At 39.1% G+C, this 19,867-nt stretch overlaps 1 protein-coding gene across 2 annotated transcripts in view; it reads left to right on the top strand.

Annotated features, from left to right (window-relative positions):
• The window catches only part of exoc2 (exocyst complex component 2), a 322,358-nt gene that overhangs the window by 81,235 nt on the left and 221,256 nt on the right, over positions 1–19,867 (top strand). For both annotated transcript variants that reach the window (XM_060850316.1, XM_060850315.1), the window contains exons 5-6: positions 8,935–9,048; positions 18,589–18,713. In XM_060850316.1, the coding sequence (XP_060706299.1) occupies positions 8,935–9,048; positions 18,589–18,713 (239 nt within the window). The remainder of the gene's footprint in view (positions 1–8,934; positions 9,049–18,588; positions 18,714–19,867) is intronic.

Here is a 19,867-nt window from a genome sequence, read left to right as displayed (position 1 = left end):
TGTGAAACTTGTTCTGTTTGAGGGTTATTTGAAATGCAACCTCAGGCTACTGCTCAACTAATTTGCTCCCTTCATTTTCAATATACTGTATTCTTTGCTTTCATCCTGAAAATATGTCACTTTGGTTGTGCTATTGTTTGTATTATGTATCAATCACTAATTTTGGTTTAAATATATCTTACTAGAACTACAATGCTGAGTATCTGTGACAATCACTTTTCAATGGATTTAAAATTTGATAATAATTAAATTATCCATGATTTGTAACACATGCCGTAAATGTTAACATTTGATAGACTTTCTCTTGTAGCACTAGCTTAAAGTATTTACTGTGACAATTCCAGAGTATGATTAACTTTCTGTATTTTCCTTGTGAAAATATAGTGCTGATTTTGAGTGTCGCAGGAGTGAAAGCAGATTGTTCTAACAGCAAGTGTGAAATGCAGTTTCCTTTTGAGATTGTGTTCTTTTGCAGAGTATTGGTGTACATTTTGCTGCTATTATATGCCTCAGATGATCAACAGTGTGTGTCTATTTAGATACAGACCTAATAAGGCTGTTCAGCCTTGCCCAACCAAGATGCAAGACAAAGTCCACCATAGAGTCATAGAGATGTAAAGCACGGAAACAGACCCTTTGGTCCAACTCACCCATGCCGACCAGATCTCTCAACCCAATCTAGTCCTACCTGCTAGCACCCAGCTCATATCCCTCCAAACCCTTCCTATTTTATATACCCATCCAGATGCCTTCACTTTCTCTGGCAGCTCATTCCATAGACATACCACCCTCTGTGTGAAAAGTTGCCCCTTGGGTCTCTTTTATATCTTTCCCCTCTCACCCTAAACCTATGCCCTCTAGTTCTGGAATCCCCCACCCCAGGGAAAATACTTTGTCTATTTACTCTATCTATGCCCCTAATAGTTTTGTAAACCTCTATAAGGTCAACCCTCAGCCTCCGACACTCCAGGGAAAACAACCCCATCCTGTTCAGCCTCTCCCTATAGCTCAAATCATCCAACCCTGGCGACATCCTTGTAAATCTTTGCTGAACCATTTCAAGTTTCAAAACATCTTTCTGGTAGGAAGGAGACCAAAATTGAACGCAATATTCCAGCAGTGGCCTAACCAATGTCCTGTACAGCTGCAACATGACCTCCCAACCCCTGTACTCAATACTCTGACCAATAAAGGAAAGCATACCAAACACCATCTTCACTCTCCTTTCTACCTGCAACTCCACTTTCAAGGAGCTATGAACTTGCATGCCAAGGTCTTTTTGTTCAGCAACACTCCCGAGGACCTTACCATTAAGTGTATAAGTCCTGCTAAGATTTGCTTTCCCAAAATGCAGCACCTCACATTTATCTAAATTAAACTCCACTTGCAACTTCTCAGCCTATTGGCCCATCTGATCAAGGTCCCTTTGTAATCTGAGGTAACCTTCTTTGCTGTCCACTACACCTCCAATTTTAGTGTCATCTGCAAACTTACTAATTGTACCTCTTATGCTCGCATTCAAATCATTAATGTAAATGACAAAAAGTAAAGGATCCAGCACCGATCCTTGTGGCACGCCACTGGTCACAGGCCTCCAGTCTGAAAAACAGCCCTCCACCACCACTCTCTGTCTTCTACCTTTGAGCCAGTTTTGTATCCAAATGGTTAGTTCTCCCTGTATTCCATGCTAATCAGTCTCCCATGGGGAATTTTGTCGAACGCCTTACTGAAGTCCATATAGATCACATCTATTGCTCTGCCCTTATTATTCCTTTTTGTTACTCTTGAACAAACTTAATCAAGTTTGTGCACATGATTTCCCATGCACAAAACCAAGTTGACTATCCCTAATCAGTCCTTGTCTTTCCAAATATTGTAAATCCTGTCTCTCAGGATTCCCTCCAACAATTTGCCCACCACGGACATCAGGCTCACTGGTCTATAGTTCCCTGGCTTGTCCTTACTGCTTTTCTTATATAGTGGCACCAAGTTAGCCAACCTCCAGTCTTCTGACATCTCACTTGTGACTATCAATGATACAAATATCTCAGGAAGAGGCCCAGGAATGACTTCCCTAGCTTCCCATAGAGTTCTCGGTACACCTGATCAAGTCCTGGAAATTTATCCACCTTGTTGCATTTGAAGACATCCAGCACTTCCTCTTCTGTAACATGGACATTTTTCAAGATGTTACCATCAATTTCCTACATTCTATATCTTCCATGTCCTTTTCCACAGTAAACACTGATGCGAAATACTCGTTTTAGTTTCTTTCCCATCACCTGCGACTCCACACACAGGTTGCCATGCTGATCTTTCAGGGGCCCTCTTCTCTCCCTGGTTCTTTTGTCCATAATGTATTTGTAAAAACCCTTTGGATTCTCCTAAATTCTACTTGCCAAAGCTATCTCATGTCCCTTTTTTGTTCTGCCTTCCTTTCTCTGTTAAATGTACTCCTACTGCATTTCTACTCTTCCAAGGATTCCCCCGATCTATCCTGTCTATGCCTGACATATGCTTCCTTCTTTTTCTTAACCAAACCCTCAATTTCTTTAATCATCCTGCATTAGTTGCTGTCCGTTGATAATGTCACATTTCTGTTTCAAACCAATGAATACCTTAGGTGGCTCATGGACAGACTCTTATTCTAGTAAGATGTCATGGTCCAAGATGTTGCCAGACCGTCATCTATCATCATTGACAATGCGATGATGATGATGAAGGTTGTTGAAAGCTTCACTAATCACTAATAGTCTGTCACTTGATGCTTACAAATACAGTAACCTGACTGAGACCACAACCTACATATCTACATAACCTGCATCTTCCATTGTACTCTTCAGCAGGGGTGAGATTTGGACAACATGTGCTTGGTAAACAATGGCTGAGTAGTTTCAATCTTCATTGCCTAAGGTATACTTGGCAACTCTCAGGGTGGCACGGTGGCTTCATGGTTAGCACAGCTGCCTCACAGCGCCAGGGACCTGGGTTCGATTCCAGTCTCTGGCGACTGTCTGTGTGGAGGTTGCGCCTTCTCCCCATGTCTGCGTGGTTTCCTCCCACAGTCCAAAAATGTGCCGATTAAGTGATTGGGCAATTTAGCATGGCCAGTGTGTTCAGGAATGTGTAGATTAGGTGCAGTAGTCAGGGGTAAATGCAGAGTAATAGCATCAAGGAATGGGTTTGGGTGGGTTTCTCTTCGGAGGATTAGTGTGGACCTTTTGGGCCAAAGGGCCTGTTTCCACAATGTAGGGATTCTAGGATCTCTTGGAAGGACATGGACACTAACTTGGATATCTTGGACATACTAATTCTCTGAGTAGACTCTTTGCTAATCTTTTGATGTTCATGACTCAGCAACCCTCATTGGATGGCAGTTGACCCTATATGCAAAGACCTTTCATTAGAAAGGTGATCATCTGGGTGGGCATACCTCCACATGGAAAAGAGATATAAAAATAATGGATACTGGCAATGACAACTACGTGACAGCCTCCAACAGCCAAGATCTCTGGCAGAAGACTTCTAAAAAAGTTTTTGAAGAGATATGAAATGAAATTAAACCAATAGTAAGAAACAAAGTAGGGTCAGATGGTGTCGAATCTGTGGGGGTAGACTTGTGGAACTGCAAAGTTAAAAGAAAACCATAGCTGGAGTTATGTACAGGCCTCCAAACCGTAGTTAGGAGCTGGGGCGCAAGATATACCAGGAGACAGAAAAGCTGTGGAGGAAAGACAAAGTTACAGTAATCATGGTGGAATTCAATATGTATGTGGACTGGGAAAGGTTTTCAGTGCATTGCAAGAAAAGGAATTTTTGCAATGGCTACGAAATGGCTTTTTGGAGCAGCCTCTGGTGGAGCCCACTAGGGAGCAGGCAATACTGGATTTACTGTTGTGCAATGAGGCAGACTTGATAAGGGAGCTTAAGGTGAAGGAAACCTTAGGAGGCAGTGATCATAATATGATTGGGTTTACTATGCTATTTCAGCGGGAGAAGATAGAATCAGAGGCAATGGTATTATACCTGAATAAAGGCAACTACAGAAGCACGAGGGAGGAGCTGGGTAGAATTGACTGGGAGAGGAACCTTTCAGGAACAACAGTGGCACAGTAATGGCTGGTGTTTCTTGGAATAATTCAGAAGATAGCAGGGATTCATCCCGTGGAAAAAGAAGCATGGTACAGGCAGGATGAGGCAACCATGGCTGACTAGGGGAGTCAGGGATAGTGTAAAAGCAAAAGAGAAAGTATATAATGTGGCAAAGGGCAGTGGGAAACCAGAGGATTGGGATGTTTACAAAGACCAACAGAGGGCAATAAAAAAAGAAATAAGGAGGGAGAAGATTAAATAGGATTGGACGCTAACCAGTAATATAAAGCAAGACTTAAAAGAGTTTCTTTTGATATACAAAGGGCAAAAGAGAGGCAAAGTGGACATTGGCCAGCTGGAGAGATATTAGTGGGGAACAAGGAGTGGCTGAGGATTGGAATAATTACTTTGTGCCAATCTTTATGGTGGAAGACATGAGTATTCTCCCAAAAATACAAGAGAGCGAGGGGGGCAGTGCTGAGTATGATGGCTGTCACCAAGGAGAAAGTTAGAAAGACTGAATGTGGATTAATCACCTGGACCAGATGGACTACACCCAGAGTTCTAAGGGTGATAGTGGAGACGTTAGTGGTGAGCTTTCAGGAATCACTAGAATCTGGAAGGGTCCCACAGAATTGGCAAATCACTAACATGACATCCCTGTTTAAAAAGCTAGTAAGGCAAAAGACGGAAAATTACTGACTGATTAGTCTAACTTCGGCTGTGAGTAAGATCCTGGAATCCATTGTGAAGGATGAGATTTCTGATTACTTGGAAGCGTATGGTAAAACAGACAAAGTCAGCATGGTTCCATCAAGGGGATGTCATGCCTGACAAATCTGCTAGAATTATTTTGAGGAAGTAATGAGCAGGTTAGACCAAGGAGAGCCAATGGATGTTATCTACCTGGACTTCAAGAAAACCTTTGGCAAGGTGCTGCACAGGAAGCAACTGAGTAAGGTGTGTTTACACTCAGCAACAACTGAGGCAAGTTGCTAGCATGGATAGAAGCTTTGCTGTCTGGCAGAAAGCAGAGAGTAGCGTCAAAAGGGTCTTTCTCAGGATGGCAGCTGCTGACAAGTGGTGTTCTGCAAGGCACAGCGTTGGGACCATAACTTTTCACTTTATACATTAACAATCTAGATGAAGGAACTGAGGGTATTCTGACTAAGTTTGCAGACAATATAAAGATAGGAAGAGGGACAGGCAGCGTTGAGGAGGCAGAAAGTGGCAGATGGAGGACAACATGGAAAAGTGTGTGAGGTCATATACTTAGTTACAAAGAATAAAGTCATGGACTATTTTCTAAATGGGGACTAAATTCAGAAGTCTGATGTACAGCTTTGGGCCCTTCTCAGGGAGGATGTACTGACCTGCAGTGTTCAGAGCAGGTTCATGAAAATGGTCCCAGGAATGAAAAGCTTAACATTTGAGTAACTTTTGAGAACTCTGGGTCTGTACATGAAGGAGTTTAGAAGGACAAGAGGAGATCTAATTGAAACATACAGAATACTGAATGGCCTGGACAGAGTGGATGTTGGGGAGTTATTTCCATTACTAAGCGACACTAGGACCCGAGGGCACAGCCTTTGAGTAAAGGGAAGATATTTTAGAACAGAGATAAGGAGAACAACCAGAGAGTGGTGAATGTATGGAATTCATTGCCACAGAAGGCTATAGAGACCAGGTCATTTAAGACTGAGAATCAAAAGTTATGGGGAGAAAGCGGAAGAATGGGGTTGAGATATATATGAGCCATGATTGAATGGCAGAGCAGACTTGATGGGCTAAATGGTCTAATTTCTGCTCCTTTGTCTTATGGTCATATGGAGACCAGCAGCAATGAACACTTCAGTTCGTCAAGAGAGGAGCCTATAAAAATAAGCCAGTGAACTTCTAAGCCCATTTGTCTTGCTCTGCAGCAAATACTAACGAACGTGGCCACCACACACAAACCTTTGTCTTATAAGGTGGAAGACTGCCAGTGTGAGTGCAATGGTTATTGCAATGTTCATATAAACCCACTGTTTAGTAATGCAAAATAAGTAAAATCAGCTACATTTTCATTTTGAGATAGCTTCAAGCCGTCATTTAAAAATGTTGCTCCCAAAGAAGTAAGATGTTATTTATTTGTGTTTTTATATGTAAAAATATATATTTTATTTCTGACACACAAACTGATCTACCAATGTATGTACTGCTTTAGTTTGAATGTTCTTTGCAGAATGTAGCTTATTCTGTTAGGTCCTCATAAGCACATGCAATTTTACACTGACTAATAATAGAACTGTATATTGTACGCTCTAAAATGGATTTCAACATACAAGATATATCAGGTCCCACCAAGCAAGATCTCCATCTACAACATTTTTAATGAAGGATTTCTGCTTAATCTGTTTATTATTGTATTGGCAAAACAAATTTGAATACACACTGCCACCTCATGGTGGATACTGTGCAGTATTTCATCTTAACACTTCAAATCAGATCAAAATTACAGCTTGCTTAAGTGACAAGCAAAGTGATATGTTTTTATTGAATTCATTGAAAATTTTAGTCTTCGGCCTTTCCGTATTGTTAATTGGATTTTCAGTCAAATGGTGCAATCTTAAAAACAAAAGGACTGGAATAGATTAGTCATGTACCTTTTACCGTGTGCCATTTAGTATGAATACTTGTCATACTCAAATCTTGGCTGGTTGGATTCATTTCTGGAGAAAATTTAACATGATGCAGTCAGAATTAAGAAATTGTTTCCTTGGTACTTAATCAATCCCACAGTCAAATAACAGTGCGTAATATAATGGCAAAAGTGAACTTGAGTGACTTTATTTGGGATAGTTCCTGATGCTTGAGTCAAGCTTATCTTTGGGCAATGAAATATTATTAATGCAAGCCACTCTCGCCATCAGCAATTTTATAAATTCTGCATTTGGATAGCATGTTTTCTTTTTAAGGTTTTGAAAAATCCATTTATATGTCACAATTTTTCAGCTGTGGCCTGGGAGATGGCTTTAACAGATCTATCTATGCTGTTATCTATGCTGACAGTCAAATTATAAATCAGGCAGCAATGTCCGAGCTAATGTAAACTTCTAAGGACTTAGGGCTCTTTTTCTTAAATTCAAAGCTGAGAAAAATTCTGAAATGATGAAGCATTGTTTTTGGAATATTATTTCCAAATATATTCCTTTTATATATGTTGCATAACTGCCTTTTAGAGAAAGTCCAAATACTGAGATTTGAAACAATATAAATACTTGAGTGTTTGTGAAGCAGTTATGTACATCTCTTATATGTTGTGTTCCAGGAGCTGGTTGCCTTGCGTTATGACCCAGTTTTATTCTACTCCTAGCCCTATTATGATTGTATTAACTTCCTTTTTTTTGTAAGATGCCAGAAACTCTGTTGGTGGATGACAGGCAAATAACATTTCAATGTTTTTTGTTGTTTCTATCAACATTTCAATCTATAAATACACACTCGTCCAGTTATTGTGGCACAAATAGTGGGAGACCATTACCTAGAAATCAAAGGGTTGCTCTGAGTATTTTCTGCACTTCTGTAAACTGCTGTGTAACAGTGCCTCACTGAGAGGCTTGGAATTCACCTGTATAAATGGTTACAAACTTGCACTGTCTAGCCACTAAATACACAATAAACAAACCAAAGAACATTTGTCTTGTTTACTCAAATCTAAATGAATCTTAGTGCCGAATACTTTGTTGTAACTTAACAAACTACCAAAAGATTCAGGTACAGGTTATGACCATTTATTGAAGTATATTTAGAGAGAGTGAGCTTTGGGCAGCCTAAGACTACTATGAAAAGTCGCAAGGGCTCAGTCCTTACCTGCATCTTAAATCACATATGCGTTACTCAGCTCTAATCTTGTCAATTTGCATTCACTTGTTTAACACTGATTCTGGTGTGTCAATTTATTAATTCCTGCAATGCATACATCAGGCATTGCTTTCATCCATGCATTGTTTCCCATATCTCGCGGATTGATTGTACAGTCTATTCTGCCTTTTTTTTTAATATTGACCACTCCCTGACCTGTTAATTTGCCCTAATTTCATTCCTTATCCTATACAGTATACAGTACATATGCTAATCTTTTGTTCTGTGGATAAAGAACAGGAGAGTGGATATGAGGTGTGTTAGACCAGCCATGGTCCTATTGAACGGCAGAGCAGGCTTGATCGAACAGCCTATTCCTGTTTCTTTTCATATGGTTTTATGTTCTTTTTTCTGCCTATCTTTACTAAAAAGCTTTTCTAACTTAATAATTTCAACCTTTTAGTAAGTAGTGCTGTCAAGAAGCCAATCAGTAAGGATGCTTAAGGAGGCATTTCATTGTTGCTCTGACCACATGGGCACCAGATCTCTGCAGAGATCCAGACTTTTGGCTTGCTAACTATTGAAAATTGTAATGCAAATGCCCATCGCTGTAGTTGACTAATTTTAATGAGTGTTCAGAACCATTCTCCCGCTATGAACAAGAAATTCTGAGCCCATTTTTAAAGTATTATTTAAAGAAACAATTCAGTTTGAAAGGAAATTAAATTATCCAATTGCATTAATAGATAACTGTTAATGACAGCTTTAGTTGAGAATTCTGACTGAAAATACCAAACCTTTCCAAAATCATTTTAAAAATAATAATTGCAAGGCTTGTTTTGGAGCTGAAGTGACCTAACCCGTTAATTTAAATAGTTGACAAGATGGTTTAAAAACTTGTCTCTTTTAAAAATGCTACATTTATAAATTTACTCTATTGTAGATTTAACAGGCCAGCTGTGAACTCCTGTAAATATTGAATTTTAATTCCTTTTGCAGAGGCAGAATTCCTCAGAAGGACCTGGAAGGACTATTTCAGGGTATGAGTGGTGATTTTACCAGTGAGAAGTTTTCTGCCACCTGGTATCTGATAGAAAATCACTCTGCTACGAGGTTAGTTAAAAGGCACCATTGGAATGTGTGTTTTGAATCTCTGATGTTGGAGAAGTCAACTTTTTAAATGTTTATTGAATAAAAAAAAATTGTAGTTTTCAAAAAATCTGTGTTTAACTGCTTTTACATATGATTGGTGGGGATGAGGTTACAGCTCCTAGTATACAAGTGAGGTGCTCCTTATGTAACACTGTATTAAGCTTGATGGATTGGTCAAAGCCAACTTTTGGAAAGCTCACCTTTATTTCCTTAAAGACAAATAGCATTGCCCTGATACCAGATAAATGCACCATAGCAGCATGTTTTTGGATCTGCACATAAATAAGTTACAGAAGTGGTCACACAATTACAGGCAACCAGTTTCTAAAATGTACTTTTAGTTGCTGAAAAAACTGGCCACAATATATTTTAAAATGGAGGTTATACAGCAGCATATTGTGAGGTGGTTGGAATAATAGTACAGTCTTACTTTAAGTGTTAAGAATGTTACTAGAAATTTTTAATGCTTAATATTGTAAAGTGAACTGAAGAAATAGATGGAGCCAGTGGATGTTTGCATCAAATAAGTTCAACAATTGTTTGATGTAGGAACATTCTGCAATATTTTCATTTTTGAAAAAATATATGTGCAAAGGCTTTGTGGTTAACACAAATGAAATTCTTTCTTAAAAATAAAAACCTGCTTAGCTGTTATCAGGGGTAGTGGAATCATTATTGTAATAGAAATAGTCATATTGTGTGTTGCTCATTTATCAGCATGATGTTCAGAAGTTGAATAATGAAAAATATATCACAACTGCAGAACCAAAGGAAGTTAAGTTGTTTTATTTACCAAAAAAAGGAACAAAATATAAATAGAAAATTAAAGTTTGACGCAATACATGAGCAAACCGTTTTTCCCCTGTTAAAAGTCACAACACTGGGTTATAGTCCAACAGGTTTATTTGGCAGCACTAGCTTTCGGAGCGTTGCTCCTTCATCAGGTGGTTGTGAAGTATAAGATCGTAAGACAGAATTTATAGCAAAAGCTTACAGTCTGATGCAACTGAAATTACATATGGAAAAAGATCTGGATTGTTTGTGTCTCATCTTTTGGAATGACCATGTTGGTTTCAGTTCTTTCATATGTAAATCCCAGAACTTTGTTTAAAGTTACATTCTCAAGTGAACTTTAACAATAGGTGCCATGTCGGCCCAGATAATGGATTGAAGGTGTGAGGTGTCCTGTGTGAGGCCGACTGTGCTGCAATGGTCAGACGGATTCTAATCTGAAAAAGGGATTTACAGAATCCTACATGGATTCATGCAATTTTTGAGCAAAATAAATGTAATTCTGCAAGTATAAATTCACCCCACAAACCTAAGTGTGAGTGTAAAGGAGTACAAGTGTATGAGAGGGTGCATGTGTGTGAGAGAGAGGGTCTGCGTGAGTGTATGGGTTTGTAGGAGTGTGTGTGTTTGTGTGTGTGCGCGCACGCAGTGCAGTGCAGTGCAGTGGGGTCACCTGTAGTGTGACACGAACCCAAGGTCCTCATTGAGGCCAGCCCCACGGGTGCCAAACTTGTCTATCACCCTTTGCTCGGCCATTTTGCGTTGTTGCCTGTCCCATAGTCTGCCATGGAAGACGGTCACCCAAAGATCAGAGGTTGAATGTCCTGGACCACTGAAGTGTTCTCCGACTGGGAGGGAACACTCCTGTCTATTGGTTGTTGTGCGGTGTCCATTCATCTGTTGCCATAGCCTCTGCTTGGACGCGCCAATATACCATGTCTCAGGGCACCCTTGCCTGTAGTATGAGATAGACAACGTTGGCTGAGTCACATGCATACCTACTGCGTACATGCTGGGTGGTATCCCCACATGTCATGGTATCCTTGTCGACACTGACACACCTTGCAGCGTCTGTCGTGGCAAGGTTGTATGGTTTGTCCTGAAAGCCGACAGTTTGCTGCGAACAATGATCTGTTTGATGTTTGGTAGTTATTTAAAAACGAGAAGTGGAGGTGTAGAGAAGGTGTTGGCGGGTGCTCATCCTCATTGATAATATTCTGCAGGCTGCGAAGAACATGGCGTAGTTTTTCAACTTCTGAGAAGTACTGGACAACAAAGGGTGCCTGTCGGTTGTAGCTCGTGTGTCTTCTGAGGAGGTTATTAGGTTTCTTGCTGTGGCACGTTGGAACTGGTGGTCAATGAGTTGACATCGTACCCTATTCATATGAGGGCATCTTTGAATACTGCCAAGTGCCTATCACGTTCCTCCTCATCTGAACAGATCCTGTTAATGCACAGGGCTCGTCCATAGGGGATGGCTGTTTTAATATGATGAATGGAAGCTGGAGAAGTGTAGCATTGTGAGGTTATCCATAGGTTTGCGGTAGAGTGTGGTGCTCCATCCTTGATGGAGATGCATGTGTCCATGAATGAGACTGGTACTAGAAAGTACTTCCATGGTGAGTTTGATGGAGGGATGAAACTCGTTGATATGACTGTAGTTGTTTGTGATTTCTCACCCATGGGTCCAGAGGAAGAAAATGTCGTCGATGTACCTGGTGTATAATGTTGGTTGGAGATTCTGCGTAGAGAAGAAGTCTTGTTCATACTTCTGAATGAAAATATTGGCATATTTGGGTGCACGTTCATGCACAAGTTTGAACAAGATTCTTTTTTAAGCAGGACCTCCTACCAACACTATACACAAGGTATATTGATGGCATTTTCTTCCTCTGGACCCATGGTGAGGAATCACTGAAACAACTACACAGTCATGCCAATGAGTTTCATCCCTCCATCAAGCTCGCCATGGAAGTATTATTATCTGTCTCATTCTTGGACACATGCATCTCCATGAAGGATGAGCATCCCAGCACTTCACTCTATCACAAACCTATGGATAACCTCACAATGCTACACTTCTCTGCACAAAGATCTGCAGGTAAGGTGAATTGAGCATGCTAAATTGCCCGTAGTGTTAGGTGAAGGGTAAATGTAGGGATATGGGTGGGTTTCGCTTCGGCGGGTCGGTGTAGACTTGTTGGGCCGAAGGGCCTGTTTCCACACTGTAAATAATCTAACCCAGCTTCCATTCATCATATTAAAACAGCCATCCCCAATGGACGAGCGTGTCTCTCTGTCTCTCTGTCTCTCTGTCTCTCTGTCTCTCTGTCTCTCTGTCTCTCTGTCTCTCTGTCTCTCTGTCTCTCTGTCTCTCTGTCTCTCTCTGTCTCTCTGTCTCTCTCTGTCTCTCTGTCTCTCTGTCTCTCTGTCTCTCTGTCTCTCTGTCTCTCTGTCTCTCTCTCTCTGTCTCTCTGTCTCTCTGTCTCTCTCTCTCTCAGACTCTCTGTCTCTCTCTCTCCAAACAAAAGGCAGGCAGCCACACACACACATAAATTTATGGGGTCAATTTGTACTAGTAATATTATATTTTATTTTGCTCAAAAGCTACATAAATCCATGTAAGATTCTGTAAATCCCCATTTTAGAAATAGAATTAGTCTGAACATTGGGGCACCAACAGCCTGGCACCCCTTCAATGCATTGTCTGGGCCTACACAGCATCCATTGTTGAAGTTCACTTGAGAATGTCACTTTTAAAAAAAAAAGTTCTGGGATTTACATATGAAAGAACTGAAACCAACATGGCCATTCTAAAAGATGAGAGACTTAACAAACCATCCAGGTCTTTTTTAAAATATAATTTCAGTTGCATCACAATGTGAACTTTTGCTATAAATTCTGTGTCTTATGGTCTTGTACTCCACAACCACCTGATGAAGGAGCAGTGCTCTGAAAGCCAGTGCTTCCAAACAAACCTGTTGGACTATAACCTGGTGCTGAGAGATTTTTAACTTTATAAACCTCGGTATAACACCGTCAGCTCCAAATCATTTTCCCCTGAAAATTCTGACAGGCCACTATGTGAACTTTCATCTGTCATATATCAATATGTGTATTTTGTTCAGTTTCTTTGAAAATAGTCAAACTCCTTTCTGTTTTAGCAAGTTTTGAGAAGATTTGTTGCTCAGGTTGAGATTTTGGATGTAGGTTTGCTCGATGAACTGGAAGGTTCATTTTCAAACATTTCATCACCATACGAGGTAACATCTTCGGTGGGCCTCTGGCCGAAGCACTGCTGATGTTTCCTGCTTTCTATTTAGACGTTTGTGTTTCTTTGGGTTGGTGAAGTCATTTCCGGTGGGGATGGCATTTCCTATGGTGATGTCATTTCCTGTTCTTTTTCTCAGGGGGTGGTAAATGGGCTCCAAGTCAGTGTGTTTGTTGATAGAGTTCCAGATGGAATGCCACGCTTCTAGGAATTCTCGTGCATGTCTCTGTTTGGCTTGTCCTAGGATGGATGTGTTGTCCCAGTTGAAGTGGTGTCCTTCCTTATCTTTATGTAAGGCTACTAGTAAGAGAGGGTTATGTCATTTTGTGGTTAGTTGATGTTCATGTATCCTGGTGGCTAGCTTTCTGCCTGTTTGTCCAGTGTAGTATTTGTCACAGTTCTTTCATGGTATTTTGTAAATGACATTAGTTTTACTCGTCTGTATAGGGTCTTTCAAGTTCATTAGTTGCTGTTTTAGTGTGTTGGTGGGTTTGTGGGCTACTATGATGCCAAGGGGTCTGAGTAGTCTGGCAGTCACTTCTCAGATGTCTTTGATGTAGGGGAGAGTGGCTAAGGTTTCTGGACATGTTTTGTCAGCTTGTTTGAGTTTGTTGCTGAGAAATCGGCAGACTGTGTTCATTGTCATTGATAAATAACAGGAAATGGCATCACCACAGGAAACGACATCACCAACCCAAAGAAACCCAAATATATACATAGAAAGCAGGAAACATCAGTGCTTCGTCCAGAGGCTCACTGAAGATGTTATCTTGTTTGGTGACGAAATGTCTGAAAATGAACCTTCCAGCTCAGCAAGTAAACCTACATCATTTCTGTTTTGTACCTGATTAAAGATCACATGCAAATTTAATAAAATTGCCGTGTACATCTTGTTCCATATCTTATAAATCTTGTAAATAGCTGGGTTTCCAAAGTAGAATTCAGGGAACTGAACACTTTCCATTTACTATTACCTTTGCTTCTTCAATATCCAGCCCAGCTATACAAACTGGCAACTGTTGGCAACCTCTAGGACTCCTAACTAATCTAACATGCCTTTTTGACAATCCACATAAATTATATTTGCTGGATTATCTTGACCACCAGTTTAGTTGTACCTTCACAGAATTACATCTGGTTTGTGAATTTGAAACATTCATAGGATGTGGGCATTGCTGGCCAGGCCAGCATTTGTTACCCATCCCAATTCCTGTTGAGAAGTTGGCAGTGAGCTGCCTTCTTAAAATGCTGCAGTCCATGCAGTGTATGTAATGAAAGTCATTTTGGGTGTACCTCCACCCAATGGATTACAATGGTTCAAGAAGACAGTTCACCACAAGTGTGTCAAGGGCAAGTGTACCCACTTTCCATCAATGAATCAAAAAATATATTCTCTCTACTAAACAACTCTTCCCCCCACCAAATGCTTTTGGTACTTGAATACTGTCAGGTGTATTTCCCGCTATTTTGTTCCTGGGATTATAGAAACTGTGTCCAAGATTTTTTAAACTACATTTCTTACACTCTAATTCTTTTATATTTAGAAAGATCTAAAAAGTAATTATTCACTTACATATAATTTTCTCATTGTGGGATATTGAATTCTATTACTATTGCTGTGTATAAAGCTGGACTAAAAATTGTGTTTTTAAAAATATTATTTGGTTTAAAAAATGCTTTAGTCCTCAAAGGATTAATTAACCAATTTTGACTTGACTTAACTTGAATATTTCAGTTGTTTGTGAAATAAGAAATTCATGCTTTTGTACCATGGGAGGCTTACTTAATAAATAAAAAACAAAGTATATTTTTAATACTTGCTATTTTTAAAATCTGTAATTGTTTATGAGTAGCCAATAACCAGTTGTATTGTAATTTTGTCCAAGCACCCTGCCCCATGGATGAGCAACTCAAATTCCTTACTTGACCCTTGGCTTTTCCTTGTGCACTTATTAACATAATACAGTAGCAGTGATAACCATCCACTTTTGTCCTGGACATACCAGTTTTGTCGGCCAGTGGTTCTATTACAGAGCAATGAATTTAGGATCACTATTTTGCTTGTCCCTTCATGCTTTTCTAACCATAATGTTCTTCTGATTCCTAACCTGGTGAGTTATTTCAGCAGGTCAGTAGGACTAACTGCAGATTTCCAAATTTCACCTTTTTTTTATCATTTTCATATGCACATATCCAGACAAATGTATTATATTGTGTTACCTATTATGGAAACTGTATTCCATTGGTGCTACCTGCAAGCTAAATCGCATTGCACATGCATGGAGCCTTTCTATGATTTATTGATTCCAGGGACAAACATTTGTCAGCTAACATTCAGTGAAATCTTCCTGACTGAGGAATAAAATGGATGTCTTCATAATGGAATTCTTTGTCTCTTACCTACTTGTATGTGATTCAACAATTTTATTACAGAAGCCTTCTTTTCATTGTCTTAAATAATTTTGTGGATTTAAAGATTTAGAAATGGTTTAAATTTTCATTTTCATACAAAAGTGAAGGCCGGTTATTCTTCTTGGCAGCCAAAATTAGGTGGTGCATCATTTTGTCTTACTCCTGAGGAAGTGCTTATTATCTGAAATATCAACTTCCCTTTTAGAAACTGTCCTGAAGATTCAAATTCTCAAGTTCTTGAGGTCATAGAGCGATAATTCCAAATCCATGGAAAAAAATATCAAACCGAATAATGCTGACTATGAGACTTTTCTTTGAAAATCTTGTGTAATTGGGAATGAGGTTTGCATGCAGTGGGAAAAAAAATCATAGGTTGAACCACAACTTTTTTTAAAAGCTGTACTTTATCATTCCCTGTACCTGGGTTAAGTAAACTTTGAGAATTCTGCTGTTTTGGTTAACTTTTGTCTGTTTTCTCCACTAAAGGAAATTGATTTGTGCTTAAAATTACTTTCCTGCCTGAAACTTGTAGCAAGTATAAACATAACATTCCACAGTCTAAATTTAAAATGCAGGTAACAGGAAGTGGAAGTCCAGTCTTAGCTCTAACCACCTATAAAACAACAAAATATAGGACAAGCAACTTAAAAATGCCATAACTTTATTGTAAAAGCATTAAATGATATTTACTTGAAAGCATCAATTTTACTTCCTCTTAGTCAATTGACTAAAGAATAGTGGCTGACAATAGTGAATAAAAGATGCATGATTCAATCAGAAAACCAGAAACAGTTGTGTACCGTTTTGATTCTTTTGAGGTCGGGGAAGTTCGTGAATGAGATAAACAATTTGGATCAGACTTTTACTGAAGCAATATCCTGGCTTAAGTGTTTTGTCACAACAGAAATTGAGAAGGTGATCATGTCTTGAGAATCTTCAGGTGATTAGCATGAAATTAAACCAGAATTAACTGTTCACCTCAGTCCTGCTATCCCTGTACAGATCCAGAGTAATTTAATAATGCCAGAAATCCAACAGTAGTTTTGAATCATTATGAATCCTCTAAGAAGTTTTGTCAAAATTGTATCTCTTTGATGGTACCAAGCTTGGAATATTGTGTACAATTTTGGTTTCCATGTTTTTGGCAGAACAGCAAACGTTTGCGAGATTAGCCCGTGGGTTGGGAGGTTAACTAAATTGGGCCTATACACTCTGGAGTTTAGAAGAATGAGAGATGATTTGACAGAAAATTAAAAATGAAGGTGGGGCTTGACAGAGTGGATACAGGGACATGTTTCCTTGCCTCTTGAAAAAGGGTGCCTAGTTTCAAAATGGGGCCTACCATTTGGGACTGAGACAAGAAGAAATTTTTTTATTCAAAGAGTTGTCAGCCTTAGGAATTCTCTACCTCTACCTAATATATTCTGAATATATTTAAGGCTGCTACTTGGATTTTTTGGTGCTTTGGAGAAAGTGTAGTTTGAATCCTAAGTTTGGCAATGATCATATTGAATGATTGCGCAGGCTTGAAGGCACATGATCTTTTGCTGATCCAGTTTCTTAAGTTATGTTCTTACATGCTATAGGAAGGAAGGAAGGAAGGATGTTAATTAAACTGGAAAGCGTGCAGAAGGAATTTTCAAGAATGTTCCCAGGACTCAAGGGACTGAGTTATAGGGAGAGGTTGGTCAAGCTGGGTCTTTTTCCTTTAGAATATAGGAGAACGAGAGGGGTTCTTATGGAAGTGTGTAGATCATGAGAGGCTTGGATCAGGTGAATGCACTCAGTCTTTTTCCAAAGGTTGGGGAATTGAGGATTAGAGAGCATCTGTTTAAGGTAAGAAGGGAGAGAATAAATGGGAATCTGAGGGGCAACTGTTTTACACAGAGGGTGGTCCACATATGGAATGAGCTATCAGCGGAAATGGTTGAGGCAGTTCTGTTAACAACATTTAAAAGGCATTTGAACAAATACATGGATAGGAAAGGTAAGAAGGATATGATCAAATGCAGGGAAATGGGGTTGGTATAGTTGGACATTTTAGTTGGCATGGATCAGTTTGGGCTCAGGGCCCTGTCTCCGTGCAGTAGGACATAAAACATGAATCTGTGTTTTGTCTGAAATTCAGATTCAGAATTATTGAAATGAGGGACGCATTCCAGATTTCAGAGTGGAAGTGCTCTGAAATCTGTTTTGTGACTTAGCTGCTGGAGTGAAATTTTTGGTTATTTGGGGTGTGTCATGGAGTTGTTACTAATTCATTTATCAGAAAACTGCAAATCAAATATTTTTCAGTTACGATTTGCATTTTGTTTGTATCTGATCAGTTATTGATACTTTGACTGAGAAATGGTAGAATATATATGATCATATGAACCACAACAACATATGATCATAATTTAGCAACTGGATGTAGTGTTTGGTCCCCTGAAAGGCTTTTTAATGACATTGTGGATGATATTTCCAAAGCAAGTGACACCTACCATGTAGAAGGAGAAGATTTGCAAGTGTCTGGCAACACATCATATCCAAGCTTCTCTCCCTCTTGCGTGAGCTTAACTTGGTCAGAAATTTCATTCTGTCAGTCCTGCTGAGTCAATATCCTGGAACTCCTCATCTCAGCAGTGCTGTAAGAATATCTTCTTCACACAGATGTTAATAGTTCAAGAGGGTAGGGGTGAGTAATAATTGCCAGCATTATGAACAATTTCACAACCCAAGAATATATGTTTTACAAAATAAAATAGTTTGTTGGTGTTTTTTTTAATGTGTAGTTGGGAGGGGATGGGGAGACAGACTGAAGACGTGTGTGTGTGTGTGTGTGTGTGTGTGTGTGTGTGTGTGTGTGTGTGTGTGTGTGTGTGTGTGTGTGTGTGCATTTACTTGAAAAAAACTTGTTCATTTCATTTCTCTTTGATCTTACTGTTAAAGACTTGGGAAGAAATGAGGCATTTATTACATTTCTTTTATGGTGCTTTCAGAAGACTGTATTAATAGACTACCCTTTCTTTTCTTTCACGTTCCAGCTTTGATCAGCTGAAAGTTGCTGCAAATTATTTAAGGAAGCAAGCAAACAAGAAGAATGAGGGGAGCTTAGCCTATGTGAAAGGAGGCCTCAGTACATTCTTTGAGGCTCAGGATGCACTCTCAGGTAATTGTTTTGGTATATGATCTTATATATCAAAATTCATTTATTTTTCAGGATACAGAACAAGAGCAAAAACTATTCAAATTGTAGAGGTAGGAGATGAAAACTAAAACAATTCTTCCAATTTTGTTATCTCAGTTTTGAAAAAATTGCTTGCTTTAAAAAATAATTAAGAATCAGCTGAGAATCTTCATTGACAGGATCTTTTTCATCTTTTTCCATTTATGCTTTCAAAGCTTTTCTTAACACTTCCAGTATCTTTATTCCTTCAGAGCTCATGTTTCTCATGTCTGGTTAAAATCTATTTTCTCTCTGGATTTAATATTTTTCTTTGATCTGGCTGTTAGAATCGGTTAAAATGGACCTAAACTTTGCTATGCACATTTTCGGTATGAATCCTTAGTTTTGATCTTTATGTTCTTCATTGCAAACCAGAAATGTTCTTGAACTTTTCATGCATTTTCTTTAATTGCTGTTTTGAGGAATTCTGCATTTGGAGGCCTAACAACATATGAGAGTAGAGAATGCAAATGTAATGTTTCAAGTGTGAAAATTTCATTGGATATCACTGATAAACACTATCTAAAAACAGAATAGGAAAAGCGAATATTTGCATGTAGGGAAAGATGCAAGATGATTTGAAGAATGTTGAGTGTTTGAATATTTTGAAAACAGTTCATATTACAAAAGAGGAAGTATTGAAAGTCTTAGAAAGTATAGATGTGGTTAAATCTCCGGTACCTGATCTGGTGTATCCCAGAATGTTGTGGGAAGCTAGGGAAGAAATTGCAAGGACCCTTGCAAAAATATTTCTATCATCTATATCTACGGGTCAGGTGCCGAATGACTGGAGACTGGCTAATGTTGTGTTTTCGTTTAGAAGGGATGTAAAGGAGATTCTTGGGAACTAGAGATGTGTAAGTCTGATTTTGGTGGTGAATAAGTTGTTGAAGATGATTCTGGAAGGTAGGATTCATATGAATTTGGAGAGGCTAGGAATAATTTGGGATATTCAACATGGTTTTATGTGAGGGAAATAGTGTCTCTCAAACTTGATTGAGTTTTTCTGATGAAGATTATTGAGGGCAGAGCAGTAGACATTGTTTACTTGGACTTTAGTAAATCCTTTGACAAGGTTCTGCGTGGTAGACTAATTA

Source organism: Hemiscyllium ocellatum, chromosome 34 (assembly GCF_020745735.1).
Source record: "Hemiscyllium ocellatum isolate sHemOce1 chromosome 34, sHemOce1.pat.X.cur, whole genome shotgun sequence".
NCBI lineage: Eukaryota > Metazoa > Chordata > Chondrichthyes > Orectolobiformes > Hemiscylliidae > Hemiscyllium > Hemiscyllium ocellatum.
The sequence above is the reverse complement of the archived record's forward strand: the minus strand, read 5'-3'. Positions and strand labels throughout refer to the sequence as shown.